Genomic DNA, 24,675 nt, shown 5'->3' on the forward strand with positions numbered 1-24,675 from the left:
TAAATACAGGCAAAACATGCAATACTTACCTACAATAAATACCCACAATACAAACATACAATAAATACTTTCAATACACACAATTCATACATGCAATAAATTCACACGTACATATACTCAATACTTGCCTACAATAAATACATACAATAAATACATGAAAATCCTACATAGATCCCTACAAGGAATCCTAAAAGGATTTCATATAAATTCTTATATAGGATTCTTTATAGGAACCTATGTGGGTTCCCACAAGGGAAAATCCTATATGAGCATTCCTATAGGATTCATTATATTTTCCTATAGTAGACCTATAAGAATTCAAATAATTTCCTACATAGGATCCTATAAAGAATGTCACAAAAAATAAAACTTAAAAAAATTTTATAATGAATTTATATAATGAATCCTATAGGAAATTCCCTATAGGATTTCCTCTTGTAAGAATTTATATGAAATCCTTGTAGGGACCTATGTATGATTTTCCAGTAGGGAATAAAATACAATACATACAATAATTTCCACACAGTTGCAAATATAAAACATTACATCACATAATATATTACTGTAATCTTTAATGTGATAGCAAATGTTATAAATAATTTCCAGAGATGTTTGTGTATAATTTTTATACTTTTTAATAAAATTTGCAGTATCATAAATTATATAATATATATCTTATTGTACAAAAAAATCTGTTACATGTTAGAAATTAATATATAAATTTTTCTGAAGCTTAAAATAAATAAATATGATTTATAGCCTTATGGTTCCTAGCTTACTTTTTCCTTTGACTGTCTTTTTTTTTTATTGGACGAGTCGGGCGAATCGAAGCGTGATACAAGAGATCCTTTTTTAAGACAGCGACGACTAGAGACTTAATCGACCTTAGCTAATTTTATTGAACGCCGAAGATTCAACCTGGCGGTTAATCTGCGGTTGGTGTATGCTTTACGATTGATAGTGCTTTACTTTTGTGACACTATAGGCTTTTATCTAACATTAAACAAAGACCTTTTTCATCTTTATACAATCGCCGATAAATCTTGTATGTAAAAAAAAGAAACAAAAACTGCACAAAGTAAAAAATTTATAAATATTATATGCTATATTAAACAATAATATATAGATAATTATATATTTTCCTATATTATACAAAGATCTCGACGCCGCTGCTGTTTAGGTATTTGTTAGTATATATTTTGACCCTGATTTTAACCACAGACCCAGCTACCTCTTGACCTAGAAATTGATCTAACTTTGAGGTTATGTTTTCAGGTTTGTTGGTATTTTGTTCCTGATCATTGACCTACTTTTAAGGTTATGTTTTAACTTCAAAGCCTAGAAATTGATCTGATTTTGAGGTTATATTATTAGATTTGAAATTCAAACCTAGCGTCTTCTTAATCTATTTCCTTAACATTTGAACTTAAATTATGAGGTTATGTTTGTTTCTTGGCATTTTCTAATCACCTAATTTTAAGGTTATGTTTTTAAGTTTGTTAGCATTTCGGTTTTGAAGTTAAAATATAACCTTAAAATTAGGTTAAAGTTCTATATATATTATAACGTACCCAGATAACAAAATGCTTGAATAGTGCAAACATAAGGAGTCGCATACGTGCTAATTAATTCGCACTCAGTGATCTCATAGTTGCATGCTGATGCGTCATCCATATACGATCCTATGCGTCTCTTACATGAGTTCGCATTCAAACGAGTTAAATGCGATCCTTGTGCTAGTACATTTGAGGTTAGAAACATCAATTGATCATTTAATACTTGTTATATAATACAATAAATATTATATTTCTGTTAACATTTTTTACTACTCTAGTTTTTTATTAAAGTGAAGAGACATATTTATATTTTTCTTCTTCTAAGCCAAACTCAAAAAATAACCTAAAATTATACATGCACATTACCACCACTGATATCGAGGCCACGGTTGGATCACTAATCTTATCAATAAATGTTGATTAATCGAACTTACCTCTATAGATCACAACGCAAAGATATAAACACATTAAATTATAAATACGCACGATTTATATAAAAATATGATATTATTCTTACCGTTTCTTATCTTATGAATTAGTTGACATAGACATTTTCCGGCTGTCAGCTGACTCAAGTGCATTACGCGCCACCTACATGCGGGAACGTGAATCAGACGCGGGAATTTTAATCTATTCGATGAATTAAAAATATCTAATTGGAAAGGAGATATCAATTACTTAATTGATGAAATCGACATAGGCCGAAATTGATTTCTGATACCACTCAAAACGATTGCTACTGGAATTTTATATATTCAAAGAATACAAAATTTTTCACGGACTTTCGTCACAGGAATTTTAATAAAAATATATAAATTCATAAGTTTGTTATAAAATTCTCATATTTTTAAAAGTCCATTTCCATATAAATCTGATCAATAAACTTTATTATTAACTTTAATTTATTCTCTAAATCTAAATTAGTAGTTTTTTACTAATGAAAAGACTAACTGATTTAGTAACAATTTAACTAACATTTAGTGAAATTTTACTAATTGTTAGTAGAATTTGACTAAAGAATTAGTCATTCCGCCTTATTAACTGTCAATAAAACAGTTTGACTAATTCATTTAGTCAGTTAGATGACTAGTAATTAGTGAAATAATACTAAAAAATTAGTGAACATTTACTAAAAATTAGTTATATTTATCTAATAAAAAGGGGAAAAGTCTTCCACTAATATTAGTCAAATTTTACTATTTGTTAGTAGTATTTCACTAATTCAGATTTAGAGAGTAATAATTACTTTCTTATTAACTTTTATTAATTATGTTTTCAAGAGAGAATTTTTATCTTAACATAATATTACGCATGTTTTAAGCTATTTAAATTAAATAATTTTTATTCTAATTTGCATACTGTGTGAATTCATTGAAGGCGCATTTCAAATGCATTGTAGGAGATCGCATACGTGAAGGCATAAAGAGAACTTCTTGCTAGCAAGAATGCGACTGTAAGCGCATGCGTCGCATCAGCATACTGGTTTTGCATGCACCATAGGAGAATCACTAAGTGCGATCTTAAATGCGCGCATTATTGTTATCTGGGTAATTATTATTTTATTATTGATTTTATTATTGTCACTTCAATTGAATTTACGTTATCTACTCATTTAATTAATAATTTACTAAGGCACCAAGTTATTTTTATGGGAAAATAACTAAACCATTATATACATAATTAATAATTAAAGTTAGGCCTGCTGGCTCAGAATTTTGTTAGGAAAAACATTCTATCAAACCGCGGAGAGGGGGATGAGGAGAAACACTATAAATTAGACAGAATTAAACAATAACACTATTTATTAATTTTCACTTCAATTGAGAAATTTTTGAAAGTGGCAGAAGGCTGATTAACAAGACTCATTTTAATTTTTATTATATTTTAAATAATAATAAGATCGATTCCGAATGAAAAGACTCATACAATTAATTTGGGGACTCACTGTCTTGTTTTTACTACGACGAAGCCTCGTCTCATAATGATAAAATTTTTACATTTTAATTAATTCGCAAAAAAAGAAAAGATGCAAACGCGAACTAAACTACACTGACACCAGGATGAGAATGAGAGTAAAATGGCTGACGAGTCAAATGTCGCTAAACAACGCCCTCTCTTCTCGGTGTCATTCAGATTCATCAATATTCAATAAACTATTTCACCCACGATCGATAACCGATATGCGACCGTCGGTAACGTAGATTCCGGAACTATCATATGTAGAGTTGATTGACGCGAGAAGTCCTTGGAAATTGACTGCCACTATTGATTTGACAGATCGTCAACAAGACAGCAATTTCGTCTTCCAGGTGTTCTTGAATATTCGGGACTCTCATCCAAATATATACACCAGGAAGCTCTTTCCTTGGTGACTTCTAATTCCAATGATAATAATTAGTGATATCCTCAACGTATTTATGACCCAACGAGAATCCTCAATGCCTAGCGAGAGTTTTTATAACAGAACGAAAGGACAAATCAGAATCGAATTTAATTATTATTAGTCGACTATTAATCTGACGACTTTAGCAAGTTGGTTTATTAATAAGAGAATTTACTATTTAAACAAAATGAAGTGAGTATCAAAAGAAAACAACTTTTACAATTTATAATATTTTACAGACATTATGGCTGGATTCCCACCCTGGTTTCGTTTATTTACAAAAAAATTTATTTCACTTTATTATTTTTAGGTCACTTGTACGCGACAAAATTCAGCGTTACAATATATATATATACCTATATTTGTATATTATTTATATTTTTGTTTCAAAAGTAACGTAATTACTAGAAATTATTCAATGTTCGTGAGTGATGGTCAAATGCGTGAAAGTTTCTCTTATAATCATAAAAAAGCTCCCTTGTTAAATCTGATTAAGAGAATTAATTATATCCTTTTAGTGAATAATGTATGGGTGTAACAATGGGAGATTAACGTTGGTTAAAGTTCTCTGAATAAAGTTTATGCCTTGTTAAAACCAGTATAGCACTTGCTAAGAATATACTTTTCAGGTTAGAAGTTATACTGCCCGACACTATTATAAGTATACATATATGCGTCCTTCGTATACATATATATATAGTATAAAATGTGACTTTGACTTGATGAAAAAGGCTTTTTTTAAAACTTTCTCGCAAAGTGAAATCTTGCCATCGAACTATATATATATACACCTGAACACTACACTGCGCGAGAAACTTCGCAACCCTGCAATGTCGTTCTTTCAAGTAGGTACTTAAATGTTGCAACTTTGTATATAGTTGACGCGCGACCTAGCTGATACTAATCAACCGCGAAATGAAAGCTTGCGAAAGCATTCATTAGCATTGTTTTAAATTTCTTATTTAAAAACTTTTTACAAAAAATACTTTCTATATCTTGTTATTGTAATTGTTTATGGCAAACTTTAATGAAAACAATTGTTAATTGTTATTTAATTAAAGAATTAAATACAAATATTTTTATTTTATTATTAGTAATAGTAGAAAATTTAGAAGTGATATATTCAATGAATAATTAGTGTTCTTAGATAAAATATTTATTTTTTTAGAAATTGTAAACGGGCTGTGCCCTTTGACTATATAAGTACCTGAATAATAATGTTACAAAAGTAATCAAATTACAAGAAAGAAAAATATAATTAGATCACGATGCCAACATTATCTTGAAGTATATGGTTACGTAGTACTCTAATAAATTTTAAAATGGAAGACTCGAAGAAATTAATAGTTTTACATATACCAATCGCTTCCCTACTTAGTCTTCTCAAAACAGAGTGCTCTCCATTAGCCGTTCTATTAAGAGCCACATAAAAAAGTGGTGCTGGCATACGTGTTCTACGAGAAACAAAAAAATTAATTTTTGACAAAATTTCTGGACAGTCAATGACACTGTTGATTATTTTATAAAAGAAGCAAGTCCGCAAGAAGAAATCATTGTTCAATTGTAGGTATACAAAAACCGTTCTAGGATTACTATAATCATGAGAAAAAAAGACAAAGGGAACACCTGCTTGGTAAGCAATAAAACGTGGAAATTCGTTTTGCACACGATCAACATGGGTGTTATGATGTTGCTGGTATGGTGACCATATTATTGATAATGACTCAATGAGTGACCTAACAAATGTGAAGAAAGTACTCCTAATGTTTTTATATTATCAAATTAAGAGGAATAATAAGACTTTATGGCTTTATTAGTAATATTCGTTATGTGATCATCAAAAGATAAATCATTACAAAGAATAATACCAAGTTCACGGATCTTACTTTTTCCTTTCCAGTTGATATATCCCAATGGCATAGTTGTAGGCAACAATATCTCGACTTTTAGAAAAAGAAATTATAAAACATTTATTAACGTTTACTGGCATATTGTTAACTTAACACCAATGCACAATATTATCAAGATTAACCTGCAAAGAAAGACAATCTGAACTGGTAGATATTCTACGGTACATCTTTAAGTCATCAGCGAACAATAAAAACAGACAAATTTTTATAATTTGTTTTATATCATTAATCGATAAAATGAACAAAAGAGGCCCTAAATTAAATCCCTGTGGTACTCCCGATAGAGCAATAAACTCCTCAAACCAGATATGTCTCACACGCACATTTAATGGTCTATTAATTAAGTAACTATGGACCCAATCCACCAAATCAGATGACAATTTCATTAATTTAAGTTTATTTACGAGTATAATATGATCAACTTTGTCAAATGATTTGGCAAAGTCAGCATAAATAGCATCCACCTGACAGCCCGATTCAAGACTCGAAGTTATCATTTCTGTGAAAATTGTTAAATTTGTAATAACAGACCTACCTCTGACAAATCCATGTTGCTTATCAATACACAGAAAATTTTAAGGTATTAAAATAAGCTGCAACGCTTATTATTTTAATCCAATTTTGCTTATTTTAATACCAAAATGGATTAAAATAAGCAAAATTGGATTAAAATAATAAGCGTTGCAGCTTATTTTAATGCCTTTTAATTTTCTGTGTAATTAAATCCAAAAAAGCTTGGTAAAAATGATCAAAAATGAGACTTTCAAAAATTTTTGCAAATGAATTAAGTATTGTTATCGGTTATTAAAATTAAATTAAATTAAAATTATTGTTTAAATAAATTTTATTGAAAAATTAACTTTTGTTAATTTTAAAAATTATATTATCAAATTTCAATGTTTTCCCTACAATTTTTAATTAGAAAGTTTTTTCTCCGATCAATAGTTTGGGAGATAAAAATTCCTGAAAAAAGTGACAAAATTGTTTAATTGCAAATATCTTGCAAAATATAAAAAACTTTGCCAAACATTTTAGCATACTTATTTAACACCCCAAACAAAACAAAATCTCGAAGTATAAACAAAATCAATTTTTCGACAGTCCCTCATGAAATGGAACGCTCCTAATTGAAAAAATTAATGAAGGATGATAATTGTCAATCGGTAATAATAATGGATTAGAAGATTAAAATAATTTATAATTTAAATGATTAACAAAAATTAGATCAAGTAAAAATCTATACAAATTCAAATAAGAATTTATCTGATATATATTTAAGAAATTTAAAGTATCAATTATTAAATTATATGTTAATATGTTCGTTTTAGCGTAGCTGCGCGGTATCCGTTACCCACTTGCTGCCTTTCATATATAGAGTTCGATTCTCCGTGCGTATATAAAATTTTTTAAATTTTACTCCTAAGTGTTTTATCTAGTATAGTTGGTACTGATTATCAGTATAACACCATTGTGATCGTTTTCTATTTGATTATTTAAATCTATACTTTTTGTAGAGTTTTATGACAGATTCTTTATAAATATATACTCATCTATTTATAAAAGTTTTTGTTTAAAAAAAATAGAAGGAGAAGAAATGTTCATCTTCATTATCTTTTATTCGAGAATAATTTCCTCTCAATGTTTTATTTCCAAGCTGATTAAATAAAATTCTTAAGAAATCCGTGCGGACACTGAGGAGGGAAAACTTTTCTTAAGAGTAAATGAAGGAGATTTTCTCAGAGTATAATAATAATAAAAAAAAAAAGAAAGGACCAGAAAACTTTTTAATTGGAGAACAATTCAGGTTCTGACTGCGATGGATTCTATTTGAGAGAAAATCCTAAATTGTTCGGGATAATTCTGGTGACATGGAAATTATTGTAGGTATAGTACAGGCACTCCCCTTGAACATCTCTCTTTCTCTCTCACGCATCGATGACCCAGACAAAGCTTGTTAACGAAATTGTTCTTCCTGATGGTTTGAAATATCTACTCTACGATGACAAATTTTCTCATCTTGTTTGCCAGTTTGAATAAGAACTTTGACAGAAGTGCATTACTTTTTTTTCTATTTATTTTATTTTTATACAAGTTCAATTATTCTATTGTTTATTATACTCATTTTTAAAATTTTTGTTCTTTACTTATTTTTCTTCTAATAATTGTTACTATTATTTTTATAATTATTATTCTGCTACATTTTATTATTTTATCTGCACTTATTTTATTTTTTTTTTTCATTAAACTGTATCACTATTACATTTTTATTAAAAGACGATATTGTCTTCTTTTATTATTTTTATTGATCATCTGTTTTTTCGAAAAGTTTTGAAAATTTATATTTCATTTCAGTTTATTTGTCTTTGGTTTATTGTATATTTGACATGCTTGTTTATATAATTTTCGAGTACACATTGTTTTTAAAAAAACGAAACATTTTTTTGTTTGATTTTGATATTAATATTCTCGCTTTTTCTGTTTTTATTTGTATATTTTTTTAACAAATGTATACATAAACGTATAAATATAAAAAAAAAAGTTTTTAATTACTTTTCTGTTAATTTCTGTATTTTTATATTATTTAATATTTTTTCGCTTTAAAAATATTATTTTATAATTTGATTTTTCCATTTACATTTTTATTTTCTTTATTTTATCATTTTTTTCATGATTTATATGAAATTAAATGATTTAAATGAATTGAATTCTAAATAGAGAGTTTTCAAATTAAATGAAGTACATGTATATATCTATTTGTATATAGGTTTTGTTGTTTTGTATTACAGCATTGGTTTGAAGTGGTTGACTTAAGACGTACATATACGTAAATTTTGCCCCTGTGAGTAGTGTGGTCCATATTTGTGTTCAAAGATTTGTTGAAAGTTTTAGCCTGAAGGCTAGAGGGTAAGTTTAATGCTTCTCTGATACACATCACCATGAAACTATTTACAGGCTAAGGCTTTGAGGAAGTCAGTTATATTAGTTTTGGTTTAATTAAAACTCGAGGAGTTAGACGTTTCTTGAGTTCATTAAAAATTTGTTAGCCTCTTCTCTATGCTTCTTTATATTAAATTAGGTGTCTAATTTCTTCCATTAGCAAAGTATCGAATATTTTAAATATCGACAGAAATACATCAAAAATTTTTTTTTCCAATTTCTATTTCTTTGCAAAAAATTATACTGCTTTTAAATCAGGTTAAAAATTTATTTTCTTATTAATTTAATTCTTTATATTTTATATAAATATTATTAAAAATAAATAATAATTATTATTCTTATATTTATATTAAAAATAGGAGTAATAAAAAAAAAACAAAATTGTCTACAAGTTTGGTGATAAATTAATAATATATTAGTTTGAATGCCGTTTTCGTGCGTGAATATAAAGTAATGGTGTGCGACACTTATGCATAGGAAAGTGATTGGTCCATATCTTTTTGTCATGTCGTGCAAAATATAATGGATTAAATAACAATGTAATGGCGAAATTCTTCGATCGATTGGCAAAAAATCTGACTGTGGTTCCAGCTATATAAACTCGCTCGACTTTTGATGCTGTACCATTCAAGTTTATGATCCAAGTGAATACAACACACACCATGGCCTTCAAGGTTTGTCTATAACAACTTTAAATTTAATTAATAGCTCAATTGATTATATCCTTATAATTTCAAATTAGATTCAAAGTTAGTTTGAGTTTACGCTAAGTATCAGAAGCATATATATATATATATATATACTATATCATGATTCAAAATTTACATCAAGTTTGTCAATTATATTAATATTATTGATAATAATCGATTTTGATGAAATTATTACCTCTATTCTCGTTTCAAATCAAAATATATATTACCTACATATATTAACTGCTAATCTAAAGCTAATTAACAACTCACATCATGTATAATTAATCATAAATAAACTATCAAATTGAGTTATAAACAGAGTTGATAGAAGATGGATAAATTCATCAAATGTGTAAAATTTCAATGAAATGATGATCATTTTATTTTTTTTGGTAACACTTGAGACAAAAATAAGTTGATTTTAATGATTATTAAAAAATGAGAATTTATTTGAATCAACTGAAACTAATTTGTATTTCCAATAATGTACTCTCATAATTTTTCCCCTTCCAAAATGTAGCTTGTCGCCATTTCGGTTGTTCTTGCTCTCGTGGGAGTCCAACATGGATTAGCAGGTCATGCTCATAGTTTTGCTCATTTCCATGGACCAGTTGAGGGACCACATCACGAAATCTCACTTCATGACAAACATGGGCATCATCACATTGATTATGTAGCCCATCCTAAATATGAATTTTCATATGGTGTTGAGGATCATCACACTGGAGATTATCATGGACAGAAAGAGCATCGTGATGGTAATGCTGTTTTTTTTTTAATTTTTATTAATAAAATAACTCTGAAAATAAGTTTTTGGAAAAAATTAAAACATTATTTTGAAAAAGAAAACAGAAATTAACATCTTTATATTGGTGAATATATCTAAATATCCTGTTAGTTTTTGATAACTCTAAAATTAAAATATTATTACGATGAATAATAAATGAAAACTATAAAATAAATACATTAAAAATTGGAACCAATTTTTTAATCTACAGGAAAGAATGTTCATGGTGAATACACAATTAAGGAACCAGGTGGCAATGTAAGAACTGTTAAATATCATGCTGATCCTCATGGAGGATTTTTCGCACATGTTCATAATTCAGGAGGCAATGATCATTCTGGAGGTACCTATGGAGGTCATGGCCATCATGAAAGTCATCATGGTTATTAAATAATTTTCCAAAAAGATGTTTAAAAAGAAAAAATTGATTACTCACTTCTGATTCTATTAATAGTAAAGTTTGTTTTCGTATGTTTGTATATTTGGTTTGTTATGTTATTAAATATGAACTGTTGATTATTATTTACCGCATTTATTTAATTTTTTAATTAAGTTTTTTTTAAAAACCGAATTTGTGAAATATTAATTTCACAGTACACTCTGAGGTATTAAAAAGCATTGCAGATTAAATTAATACCACAAACAAAATAATTCATTTTTCGGATTAATTTTTTTAAAACTGATACTGATTTTATAATGATACACACAAAAAGTAGGTACATGTTTTATCTATATTTATCCTAAAAAATATATAAATATAGATCCATTTATTGAAGGATTGGTTTTAAAATTCTTTTAATTTATAAGCTTTATTCGATTTTTTTCGATAATAGCCTGTAAGCTTCCCCAGGCAGAACAACGAGAGAAACAGATTCGTTTTTCTAGGAAGTATATTTTTGCCTCTTCTTCTTCCCCCTCAATATGTTTGACCTGATTTTTATATCTCTTGATTCAGATAATCCGGTTTTATTTTATAAATATTTTCCTTCTCGAAAGGTGTAACTGAAAAGTTATTTTATTTCATTATATCTTTTTTCAGTTGTATAGCAATTTTAAAGCATTAAGTAATAAAAAAAATCCAATTTAATTTATCAGTGCAATAATAATAATAATATTGAATTATAGTAAATGGTTTGTATTCGTAGGCTTATATATATAATAATAGAATAAAATTGCATTTTCGTTACTTGGAAAAATCGAAGAAAAATCAAGGGTTACCGCCTCTATTTGCCATCACGTGGAAGCGGGTAATTCAATCGAATTGGGGAGGAACTATAGGTAGGAAGAATGAAACGCAATGGTTCCCGATCAATTGCCCAGAAATACGCGGCTTTTTTCTTTTTCTATACTACATACATATAAAGGAAACAGTCCTGTGTTAGATTTCCTGTTTGCTTTCTCGAAAATAAGGTCACCCAAATTCTTACATTCTGTTTATTTTTGAATGAACTTCTACTACAAGAAACTGGTAAATAGTTATTTTTATTATTTTCCTCTTGTTTTCTAGACATTTCTAAATATACAATACAGGTACTTATGTTGAAAATTTTCAAAAATTGTTTTCAAGGAAAATTGTAGTACACAGAAAAGATACAAAATTAAAAAAACAATATTATGTTTTATATTGTTTTTTTAATTTTTAAAAAAGGAAAATTCTGAGGGAAGATGTTTTAATTTTTGAAGATTGTACCTTAAACTTATAATGAAATTTTAAACCTTGGGAAATTGGATCACTTTATTAAGTAGCGTACATAAATTTGTAGGGAAGCATTTAAATCCATGGGATTTACGACAATGTTCTTAAATTTAATAAATCACTTTTGAAGCAAGTGATTTAATATTTCAAAATAATTCTATTGTGTCGTTTTTAATTCAAAGTCTTCGGTCGATTTTATTTTTAAATCCAACTATAGCTGTGTCTGAATAATTAAAATCTCCAGTATTTAAAATGCGCAAGTATTAATGGAATTTGTAATTGTGACTTTTCGTACAGACTTTTTAAATCAGAAACTGTAAGGACGGAACTATTCTTGTATACGAAAAGAATAAAGAAATCATATCAATGCAATTTTCTTTAAAAATTTTACTTGTTCACTGTCTGCCTTATTAACTAAAATTACTAAATAAAAATAATGCAAAATTGGTGACATATTACAAATTATCAATAAAAATTTAAGAAATTAGAAATTAATAATTACTAATTGTAAGTTTTTTAAAATTAGTTCATTTACTAACGTCCAATTGCTATTTTTAAATTATCAATAAAAAAAAAATTTGTTTCATCTATATACTTTTTCAATTAGAGAATTTAATTTTAAAAGAAATTAAGTCACTGAATTCGCATAAAAGAAATTCCATTCAAAGTATCCGTGTCGAGCGTCCATCCAATAGGTAGAATCTTTTCAACATCTTCAAACTTTGGACAGTAATTGCTTCACTGCTGCTACTTCTGCTGCTGGAAAATGTGCTCAATGCGAAAAGTTTTCAGTTACCTTTCTTCTTTCATGTCCTTATGAATTCAAAATATGTCTCAAGAGGAAAAATGCTTATATAATCCCCCACGAAAACAGTAGCCTCGTCAATTTTTCATAAAAACGAGCAGGAAACGCGCGGTTTAAGTTCTTCAAAATGTATTTTGAACGTCAGAAAAACTGTTATTAAGCGCAAACCATATATAAGCGGCTTAAAAGTTTCATTAAGATCTCCCCCCCCACTACTTGCTACTGTGAGAAACGACAAATTGTAACTTTCTCTTTCGCTATAAATTCTTTAAAAACAAGTTACAAATTTCTTAAATTTTTCTAAAATTCAATTATTATATTATTATATATAAAAATATTAATAATAATTATACAATAAAAAATTTTTAATCAATTTTGGAAAATACCTTAAAATTTGTAATAATAGGATTGTTATAATATGTATACGATCCTAAAGATATTATCAGTGTTAGAGAATTACAAGTTGTTAAGCGCTATATAGTTGCACTGAAATCTGCAAAAGCAGCAGCGTGTTATGTGCTCCTCAACAAACTGTAAATTTTCTAGTACCGATAATTTCACCATCACAGACCGATTTCTCAACTCCTGTTGCCGGATAACATTAGAGCTTTGGTATCTTGCCAAGATACATCTGCAAGCACTTTCAAACACACCTTCAGTGAAGCTTACACTCTACACACTATGGTACCATTTACAATCCATCAATCGATAGCTTGATAATAGCTTTCAGTGCAGGACACGATAACATTTAATCCATTATCTCAAACATCGCTTCTCCTTATCACGTATATATAAGATTCAAAATTAAAAAAAAAAATTATTTTCAGAGAAAAGTAAAAGAGCTTCTTTATTATAAAAATTAAATTCATAATTAATTTTATATTTAAATTGTTTACTCATCTTGCATATAAATCAGGGTTCGAGATTTCTAATATCTCATATTATTCTATCAGCCAACAACCCATTACCCATTCTTCTTCTAAATTATCTCTTTATTTTCACCTATGTCACAACCTACTAGATCACCTTTTAAAACCTCACACATTTCTAATCACCATCCACCTATGCAACCTTTACTATCTTCCTCATCATTCATTCTTGCTCTAACAACCTCTTCTGTATCCTCTCTCACCCGACATTTTAATCCATTCACCATAACACATCCTTACCACACTTCCATTTCTTAAATCAACCAACACTTTTTTTCAATGACCATTTTATTGTTCTCTCTATCCTACTGTCAACAATTCTTTCCAGACGCTCTTTCAATTTTCCCTTCAACCTCATTACTTCCTTCTTCTCTTCCTTATTTCCCAATTCCACTTCGGTGATTCCTTATCTTCACCTTTACCTCTTTTATCTTCCTGATGTTAACTCTTGCCGTAATCCCTAGCAACAATTTTACCTTTTTCTCTTTACACTCCTTCTTTCATATCTTTCCTTCCTTCTTCTCCTAATCAGAATGTTTCGTTTTCTTTTCTACTTCTTCATGAATTGTACTATCAACTCTTCTCCTCCCTTTTCTGGAACACCAAGAGTTAGTGCCTGGCCTACACTGATAACGGAGAATTTCTTCCAGTCACCAAAAATTAACAATGCGACCGACCTAAGTCACGATTGACACTCTTGGTAAGAGGCGGGACTTTTCCAATTCCTGGAAACTCTGCAGTTTCCACCCGAATTGAGTTAATGCAACTTACACACCAAATGCAAAAGACGTGTGCAAAAACGTTCTAACGCACACTAACCTCAAGCGATGTAGGCTGTAACCATTGTCACCACGAATCCCTGACCAATGCCTGGCGGAGACCCGAAGGCCTCCTGGGCGCCAGGCGCGTCCCGTGGTACCATTTGACTCAGGTACGAGTACCACTTTCCAGTATCCGGGGAACCAGAAGCCATACTAGCGGTCGGTTACTGTTTAAATACGACGACATGCACCACATACATGTATTGACCAACCGGAAGGTGGTGACTTCCCGAAAAACTTCAGGTCAAGACAAGCAGCACATGTGCCGAAACCACCGTCCTTTACCATAGCTAGTCGGGACGTCACAATTGAATCCATTAGAAATTTTTTGGATCCAAATTGACGCATGCTACACAGAGTTGTTATTGTTGACAGGCGGCGAGATTGATGCTGAAAAACTGTTAAGCAAACCTCCTCAGACAATAACAGTCCTTTACCATTACCATCTGGAACATCATAGTTGAACCTTCCGGCTTAAGGGACGCATTCTCAATTATCTGACTCTCACAGAACTCATGAGGGCGGACAAACAAATATTTGACATGCATGAACGTTTCTGCACTGACAACGTCCTAGCTGGTACTCCGCTTTCGTTCCAGCAGAAGGTTACTTTCAGTCGTCTCTTACTACACGCGGTAACTAACATGGGCCCTATTCTAATGCCGAGGCCGCCACGGCGAAAATGATCCAGTCAGCAAAAATTTTTATCCGCAACAAAAATGTGTCAAGTATGTGGCGCCACATTCTATGTCGTTTACCATTGACTCATTTTGAACCGCAGGGAAAATGAGCTCAGGTTTTTACTGTGTTTACATGTTAGATGTTACCTTTCTACGTCTTCTATTTTCCACTCCTCCATTAATAATTTTTTCTAACTGTTCATTCATTTTTCACAGTGTCCTATCTTACCTACGCTAAATTTAACCTCACTCCTCTCACTATCTCATAATACGCTCTCACTCTCATTATATCTATTAATTATAAATTATTTTTTTTATATAAGTATAGAGTGGCGGTTTTTATACATCTGCGGTTTGAAATATTTAATGTAAGGATTCCTGTGAGGCACAAGAATCATAATGGTATCTGTCAACAAAAATATAAATTAAACGAAGAAAATTGGATCTGGATATGCACATCTTTATCTGGAGTTCATATATAGTTCATCTCGTTTATAACATCTCAATATCGCCAAAATTCATTATCCTCATCATTTAATCATAATTATTGAGGCAGCGACCACGTGGAAAATTTTATTACATCATTTGGTCCGTAACTTTTATTTTATTTATTTATTAAATATATTGTATATTAATATGCGCATATTTGTAAAATGAACAAAAACAGATAATTAATCATTATTATGTTATATCTTAAGAACATCAACAAGGGACAGCATTCTGTGAAACATAAAAAGGTTCATTTTCACACAAAGGTTTTCTTTTGACATGTAAAAGAAAGGAAAATTCTGTAAGGTTAAATCTTTCTTTAATCAAAAATTGCACAACACCCGTTTATAGCACCACTTTTTCTAGCCAATCAAATGCTAACACGCAAGGTTTGGCACAGGTGAGCGCAATGCTCCGAAATCACGCCACCCAAGAAAACTGCAAGCTTGCAGAAAGCCTACATGCCAACGACCGAGCAACGGTGGAGTCCAACGTGAAGCAAAACAATAAAACTAATTTGCAATACGGAATCAGTAGTGGTATTACGAATAGCGCTTTTCGCTATTTAAGGTAAAAACTTACATATTTTTAGTGAAATTTGTTCTAAATGATGTCCAAAATAAAATAGCGTTGACAGTTTTTTCAAAACTTAAACTGCAAGATCGTAATTCCGAAGAGAATATAAACATAACCCTACTGGATAAGACCTTTGACATAGAATTCATGTCAATTTCCTAAAAGGTTTTATCTAAGTAGCAAACAAATACTACACGAAGGTGGAAACTATTCTCTAACTTCATGTTTGCCAACTGTTACTTTACAATGAAATAATTTACAAAAAAATTATTTGAATTTTAATTATTCGAGTAAATTTAACCTGAATCCATAATTTTTAATTTTATACTTTTCGCTTTTAAAAAAGTACTCATAATATAATTTCTATCTTTGAATTTTACCAGCGAAACAATTGTGATAACCTAAATCTGTGAAACTGATACAATTTTTTTGAGTCACCCAGTAACTAAAATTTTTTTTTAAGTGAATGTAGCTTCAAATCGCTACGTAGCGAAATCTTCGTAGCGCTGTTGCTATTCGTAATCCCACTCCAGGGCTTTTTCGGGTGTGCATCTCAAGTGAAACAGAGGTGACAATCTGAAAGATTGTCACAACTTATTTGAAAGACAAAATTGGTTAATTTTTAATTTTGATAGGTCAAATTTAATAATTGTGATGTTCAATTTCGATTGTTCGTTTATTTTATAAAATAAAATAAACTTTTTTTAATTAATAAACCAACTTGCCAAAGTCGTCAGATTAATAGTTGACTAATAATAATTAAATTCGATTCTTATTTATTTTTTCGTTCTGTTATGAAAACTCTGACGAGACATTGAGGATAATCGCTGGGTTATAAATACTTTGAGGACATCACTAATTAACATTGAAATTAGAAGTCACCAAGGGAAGAGCTTCCTGGTGTATATATTTGGATGAGAGTCCCGAATATTCAAGAACACCAGGAAGACGAAATTGCTGTCTTTTTGACGATCTGTCTAATCAATACTAGCAGTCAATTTCCATGGACTCCTCGCGTCAATCAACTTCACATAGGATAGTACCGGAATCTATGTTACTGATGGTCGCATAGCGGTTATCGATCGTGGATTAAATAAATATTGAATATTAATTTGAATGATACCGAGAAAAGAGGGCGCTTTTTAGCGACGCTTTCAAGTTTGACTCGTCAGCCATTTTACTCTCATATTCATCCTGGTATTAGTACAGTGCGTTTCGTGTTTATCCTCTATTGTAAAACCTAAATTAAAATCTAATTTTGTCGTGGTTTCGTCGTGGTAAAAACAAGTCGGTGAGTCCCCTAATTAATATTATGAGTCGTTCCTACTGAATCGATCACATTATTTAAAAATTTAATAAATAAATCTGAATCTTTGTTATTCAGCCTTCTGCCATTCTCACAAAATTAACCTTTCAAAATTTGATGTAATTATTAATAAATAATATTATTGTTAAATTCTGTCTAATTAATGTTGTATCTCCTTATCCCCCCTGTCTGCGGTTTGTTAGAATGTTTTTCCCAATAAAATTTTGAGCCAGCAGGCGTAACTTTAATTATTAATTATGTGTAGAATGTTTTAGTTATTTTCCTATAAAAATAACTTGGCGTCTTATTATATTATTAATTAAAAGTGTAGATAACGTAAATTGAATTGAAGTGACAATAATAAAATAAATAAAAATAAAATCAATAATAAAATAACAATTACGTTATAAAAGGTACTAGATTTTTTAAAGGTAAAATAAATAAATAATTCATAAAATTACCTAATTCAAATTCCAACTTTTCTAAAAGATAAAAATGCTCATTTTTCCTTCACTACTATTCTAGTTCTATTATATAAATTTAGCAATAAAGCTTTAGAATTAAAAAATGAAATGTGCGATACAATCTCTAAGCTTTGTAAATGAAAAAGCTCTTTCAGAAATTTAATGATGTTTTCAGCATCGTCGACATCGGGTGGCGTACATATAAGATAATCTCGCGTGAAAATAATAGCGATCCTGATAATGAAATTTCAGCTTGCAAATCTGTGAGTGAGACCACAAGAGCGCTGGCACTTCGGAGGGTGTGTTCATTGCGGGATGTTTATCAGTGATGGAGGAAAGAGGCGGGGATGGTGCGGAGAAGAGGGAAAGAGAGAAGAGACCAAGAGGAAGAGAATGTGTCTACATGTGAGCTTTCTAAATATACCCTCGAAAGAGGGTGAGAGGACCTTATCTTTTATCGGGGACTTGCCGAGTGTGCGGACCATCAGAGGGGTTTGGCCGTTGTCCAAAATGGTAATGTAAACCTTGCGCGCAACGACAACAGAGCTATATGCTCGCAACTCGAATCACATTTACTGATCTATTCACTTTTCGATTTTCTAACCCAATGTCCTTTCGCCTTCCTGCCATAATTTTACTGCTTGAAATTCTCAAGATGGCACAAAAAATGGTTTAAAAAAAAGAATTACAATACTTTTGTCTTTCTAAAATTGTATTTTTCCAATTCCAAAAATCTTCCTAAAGTTCGATATCATCTTATTTTTAAGAAGGAGAAGAAATTTAAAAACAAATTCATTGGAAATTTTTATTCTTTTAAAGTGAAATATGATATATTCTTTTAGAAATACACAAAAAAGAAGGATTACTTTCCTAGTGTATTATTTTGAAAACCAATTTTGAAAAGTGGAACCAAACGTAAAGATCTAATGATGCTGCATTTCACCAAGCCGATGTATATATTGCATACGAATCATGTGTTGAATTTAAATGACACTCGAACGCAGCATTCAAGTCTATTGAAAACTGTTGGATCTCTTTCAGTATTACTGATTCAGCGTGGGCATGAATTTGAATTGTTACAAGAGTGAAAAACAGAGTTTTGTGAATCATTATAATATTTAAAAAAAGTGAAATTATTTCTCAAATTTTGTTACGTATGATAGTATTAATTTAAAAATTAATTTTCATAACACACGCATGGAAAACGTAAATTTTAATTTATGAAAATGATTCACTAATGAGAATAGAGAGTTACATTGTCGCACTACTTTCTCGCACTGTCATGACGGAAATAACCGAAGGTAAATCGTTCCGAAACGTTGATTGATCGACATTAGCCGATGATACAAGAAAGTGTTTTTCCGACATGAGCCGATGATACGCAAAGTGTTAGACCGACGTGAGCCGATTATTATAAAAATTGTTTTTAAATATAACAGTATTTATTTTTTTTAAATTCGTTTATACATACATAATGTTTAATTAATTTAACCAATAGTAAAATGTAAAACAATTTTTTTTAAAGTTAAAAAATGTTTAAATTTACAGATTTAAAAAATGTCAACTTCAGCTTTCAACTTAATAAGCTTTGTGATATTAATTGTGTCCAAGAGAGTTTCCGAGTTTTAGCTGAGAGATCGTGATTTTAACGTGAAAGGATGAAGCTCTATACCTCGAACAACCCCAGGTTGCTCCTATGGCTTTGTTATCATTGAAAGATTAACGAGGTCCCTTGAAAATTCCTTCTTCCTGCATCAGTTGAAGCCTGAATGAAACGATGAAAGTTCTATCTTCGTTAGAGAAACTTCTCACTATAAGAGAAGTTTGTTTATTATCCCCAGGTCAGTATTCATAGATTTTCATGATTATTTTGTAACTGAAATTTAAATAAGATGAATTTTCAATGCGGTGTGACATTAATTGTTTTCTTGAAACTTTATATACACAATATTTTATATCGCCTCTTTTATCTTATATTTTATTAAGATTTTCTCATTTGACTATTTTAGTAGGAAATAAATATTTACATGAATAGAATAAATTTTAATTAAATCAAATAAATTTGATAATTTCTATATTTGAAATGACAATTTTTTTTTAGTTTTTATTATACAAAGAAGATGAAAAGACATGATAAAAAAAGTATGACCATTTCATGTAAATTTTATAGGAATAAACGAAAACACCATGAACGTTGCCAGTATAATAATAGTCGCTGTACGTGAATAAAAGTCAATGGACTTGAATAAATTTCAATATCATGTTATGAAACAATTTGATTTTGATTCGAGAATTGACAATAAATGGGCAATATAACGATACAATTTTTATAAAATCCATGTTGTACATTTAATTTAATATATAAAAGTTCTTAGGAAATGATTTATTGGATTTATCGTATAAGCTTATAAAATATTCTAGTTTAAATGGTGGAATAATTTTGTCAATAAAATCTGCACCAGAAATGATTATTACATTTTAAAATACGCTTTTATCATCAATCATCTCTTTTTCTTTTCTCTCACTTGCCACTTTAATTCCACTTAAATATTTCTTTTCTATATTACGACGTGATTCCCATTTGAAATTGGATGTGAAATTTATTAAAAATAAATTCATTTAACTTCTTCATATTTCATTTCTGTTTTATATAATTTTTTTCGATATTTCTTTAGTTTTTATTTTCATCTCTTCTTTTTTTCTTCTTTCTGTCACGTCTCCGTAACGTTTGCTAAATTTTGCAGCTGCATTTTTGTAACAAAGCTCTCTTTTTCTTAATGTTGTTTTTATTTAAAATCAATAATACAGTCACGAGGCTGAAAAACATTTATGATCTAATTTAGATAAGATCAGATTTTTATATGATTGGGAAGTTCCTCCTACGCCAAACATGCGTTTTCTCCGAATTCAGAAAATAATATCCGCTTTTTGTACATTGTTCTACTAAAAGAGTCTACCTAAGATTTTTTTTTATCACCACGATTCTTGTCACTTCAAAAGGGAAGTTACCCTAATTTACAATGATTAGATGGTCCTAATTTCTTTGTGAAGATCCTGTATGAAAGGTCCACATATGCCAGGAGAGATCAGTTCAGATTTTGGTACCAGCACGTCATCTTCTCATACGAAATTTTGTAGAACTACTGTTACTCTGCCCGATTTCATACTCAAGTTCGACTTAGAAGAATTTCCAAGTCAAGTGTTAAAAGTTTCTACGTTAAAAAGAACTTATCCTATTATTCAAAGACCTGATTTTCCCATAATATATGGAAATCATCTCTTCTTCCTTTTCTGGAAGCATTTAATTATTTGGGTTTTTTATCACGGTCAACTGAACTCCGGACCTGTGGTCATCACCAAGGCCAGTCAACCTTCCTGTGAGTTCATAAGCGATATCTGGTACCCACACTGGAAAAAGCGTAGCACAATTATTCCACGGTTTTTTGAAAGAGTATGGTCTGGAAGATAAAGTTCAAGGAATTACGTTGGATAATACAGCTTTAAACACAACATTTATCAATGAATTAGGTCAACTTTTGAAAAAATCGAAATCTTCCATAGCAGACATGCATTTTAAGTGTGTTGCGCACATCTTAAATCTAAGTGCCCAAGATTTATTAAAGGAACTAAATTTACAAAATGACGAAGACATTCCAGACGACGATGACTTCGATGATGACGAAAATGCTAACGAATTAACTAATTACATAGAAATATCAACGTCAGATAAATGGAATTGCTCACCTGTGAAGAAATTAAGAACTTTATTTCTTAAATTAAAATATTCAGAAAAGCTTAGGATAAAATTAGAATGTTGCTGTGGGACTGTAGGTATAAAAATGTTGTTACCAAGCGTGGACGTGAAAACCAGATGGAATTCCACCTACGACATGATCGAAAAAGCTAAAAAAATGGATAAGGCTTTAACTTTAATTTGTGAAACGGATAAAGATCTCCAAGCCTTACAGTTGGAAAAAGCAGACTGGGATGTTTTAAAAGCTGTCGTCAAATATTTACGATATTTCAAATCCTTATCCACAATTCTTTCTGGTGATAAGTACGTCACGTTACCTATAGTAATTGTCGGCTTAAATATGCTTATTGATAAATTAGAAAAGTCAATTGAAACGTTAGACTCAAAATTAGACCAAGAATTGATGGATAATAAAATTAAAAATGCCCTCCAATGTGCTCTGGGTAAGCTAATGAAGCATTACACAAAAACTAATTGGGTGTACTGTGCTGTGTTGGTTCTTGATCCGAGATTTAAATTGGAAACATTTTATATGACCGATTGGGGCCGAGAAATGGTCAAATGGTCTATATTTAAGTTCGAGGATATTTACAAGAAAGATTATTATGTACAGGAAACCGAAACTGAACTTCCACTGCCTTCTAAAAACAGTGAAGAAAGTGACGATGACGATATTGACCCCGCTGCTCTTTTTTCATCGAAAAACGATAAATCAAAGAATGCAACATGCCGAAATAAGAATAAAGCAACAGAAGATTGGCGCAAAGAAATAGATTATTATTTCGATTTGGGAAGAACAGACAAAGACACAGATATTCTTCAGTGGTGGAAACATAACGAGAATAAGTTCCCTAATTTAGCTCGCATGGCAAGAGACTTATTAAGTATACAAGCGATTTCTGTTCCGGTCGAAAGATTATTTTCTCGTGCATCGTTAACAATTAGAAAACACCGAAACAGTCTCGCAAAAAGTACTTGTCGTAAGCTTTTGTGCTTAAATAGTTGGACAAGTCATGAAAAATTTTCAGTTTTCAAAAATCTAAAGTAATAAAAAACTTGAACTGAGAAAAAATTATTTGTTACATAAAAATGTAGTTTTATGTGGATTTTGATTATTGACGTTGGATAAACATTCATGTGCAACTAATTTTTCTTTTCAAAGGATTTTCTGAAATTTTATAAGACTTAGAAATACTGTTTAATAGCAGTTTTATTTAAACAGTTTTAACGATTTATTAAAAAAAATTATTTTTCGTATTAACAACTTTTGGTATTTTTCACTAAAGGAGTCAATTTGATTTAAAAATAATGTTCTTTAACTGGACTAAATGAAATTATATTTTTTTATTTCTAAAATTGTATAACGAATACAATAAAAAAAATGTTCAGATCAATAATTTGTAATTTATACAAGTCTAGAAATACAACAATTTCTTATGATAATGCAAATATAAAAAATTCCCTATTTCCATTCAAATCTGGTGGAAAATTGATAACTTAATTCTTTATAATTTATACATATTTTTATACAAGTATTTTAATTTAAATTTGATTTTTAATCGAGAATCTCGTTAATCTTGATCGTATTTCGAGAATCTCGATCGAATAAACCGAACCGATATTATAGTCTTGAATAAAAAAATAGAGAATACAATAATTTTCGATCGATCCTCGTATCGTCTCGATCGAATGCAGCACTACATCTTACATCTAAATTTTTAAGGTAAGTCGTAATAATTTTTATCTAAATCCTTTCTAACTCCTTTTAAAAATTTATAGTAACCTTTACATTCCTTGTTGCAGTGAAATGACTTCCTTTATTTCTGAGAATGGTTGCTTCAGGATACTGTCTCTCAAAGATCAATTTTATAACTCTAAATGTTTGTCTAAATAAACTTTTCACTTTGTCATTAAAAATCAATATTATCTTTCTTCCTTGTACCCTTAGCACACAGCCTTCTGTTCTGTAAATGAAACAGGAAAAATTCACTAAATCACTGAGAGGACATAAATAAATATAAATTATTATATTGTTTGTTATTTCTCTATTTGAGACGTAACATTTCTACTAGTCTTTTTATTAATTTTTTTCCACATTTTATTATTTTTTACTGTAATTTAAAAATATGTTCGTTATATATTAAATTAGAGTAAATATATTATTTACATCAATGATAATATTTCAGTTGGAAATTGGTTATCCGTACATGGGTCATTTTCAGTGAACATGAAACGTCGGCATTAAAAATAATTGAATTTTTTGAATTTTCTTTTTTGATACATGTTATTTAGAGTTTAATTAGGTAACATATTAACTGGCCGAGCGTGACTACTTAATAGTAATGAGAAATTGCAATTAAAATTTTTTTAATTCAACTGAGAAATTTACTTATACTATAGTATTAAAATTTTTATAAATATTTTATATTTGTCATAAATTTTAGATAGTTACGTGCTTAAAAGTGTGAAAAAAGTTGACCGTATTTGGAAATAAATTAATTTATATTTGAACTAATAATAAAAAAATTTCATCATTCTGTCTTTCGTCAGCTGTGTTTGGTTTGGTTAAATTATTTGTTTTTCTTAACCTTACATATTTTTCAATATTTTAAAAATAATACTAAATTAATGCTAATTTTAATTTTTTAACTACTTGGTTAAATATTTCCATTAAAAATTCTTACCTCCATTCACATATCTGATTTATTTTCAATAAATAAAAGATTTGACATTTGTCAAATTTAAAGGTTTAGTTGAAAGTTTATGTGCACCACGTTGTGCGCAGTCTTTTTTTTTAAATTTTGCGAACAGGGGACGTTACATCATATAATTTTTGATAATTCAACGTATACAATATAAAAATATTTACTATTATGGGATATTAGAAACA

The 24,675-nt window shown here is 29.6% G+C and overlaps 2 protein-coding genes across 2 annotated transcripts; both read left to right on the forward strand.

Moving 5' to 3' along the window:
- Nucleotides 1-8,635: 8,635 nt before the first annotated feature.
- Nucleotides 8,636-10,787, forward strand: LOC127279499 (histidine-rich glycoprotein-like). The gene is made up of 4 exons (XM_051301894.1): nt 8,636-8,753; nt 9,264-9,460; nt 9,999-10,236; nt 10,477-10,787. Exons 2-4 carry the CDS (start codon nt 9,422-9,424, stop codon nt 10,653-10,655), a joined length of 456 nt encoding a protein of 151 aa, XP_051157851.1. The 5' UTR covers nt 8,636-8,753; nt 9,264-9,421; the 3' UTR covers nt 10,656-10,787.
- An 8,481-nt stretch (nt 10,788-19,268) lies between these two features.
- Nucleotides 19,269-24,010, forward strand: LOC127279509 (uncharacterized). The gene is made up of 3 exons (XM_051301906.1): nt 19,269-19,332; nt 21,482-22,653; nt 23,972-24,010. Exons 1-3 carry the CDS (start codon nt 19,269-19,271, stop codon nt 24,008-24,010), a joined length of 1,275 nt encoding a protein of 424 aa, XP_051157863.1.
- The last annotated feature ends 665 nt before the right edge of the window (nt 24,011-24,675 follow it).

Source organism: Leptopilina boulardi, unplaced genomic scaffold (genome assembly GCF_019393585.1).
Source record: "Leptopilina boulardi isolate dan_hultmark-lab unplaced genomic scaffold, ZJU_Lbou_2.1 LbouV2_216, whole genome shotgun sequence".
Classification (NCBI taxonomy): Eukaryota; Metazoa; Arthropoda; class Insecta; order Hymenoptera; family Figitidae; genus Leptopilina; species Leptopilina boulardi.

Bases quoted from the DNA above. Each gene is read 5' to 3' on its own strand.
- LOC127279509 (XM_051301906.1), top strand. From the start codon at position 19,269: ATGAGAATAGAGAGTTACATTGTCGCACTACTTTCTCGCACTGTCATG. The intron at 19,333-21,481 runs GTAAATCGTTCC...GTTTTTTGAAAG, and splicing joins CATGACGGAAATAACCGAAG to AGTATGGTCTGGAAGATAAA. The intron at 22,654-23,971 runs GCAAGAGACTTA...ATAATATTTCAG, and splicing joins TCCCTAATTTAGCTCGCATG to TTGGAAATTGGTTATCCGTA.
- LOC127279499 (XM_051301894.1), top strand. From the start codon at position 9,422: ATGATCCAAGTGAATACAACACACACCATGGCCTTCAAG. The intron at 9,461-9,998 runs GTTTGTCTATAA...TCCAAAATGTAG, and splicing joins CACACACCATGGCCTTCAAG to CTTGTCGCCATTTCGGTTGT. The intron at 10,237-10,476 runs GTAATGCTGTTT...TTTAATCTACAG, and splicing joins ACAGAAAGAGCATCGTGATG to GAAAGAATGTTCATGGTGAA.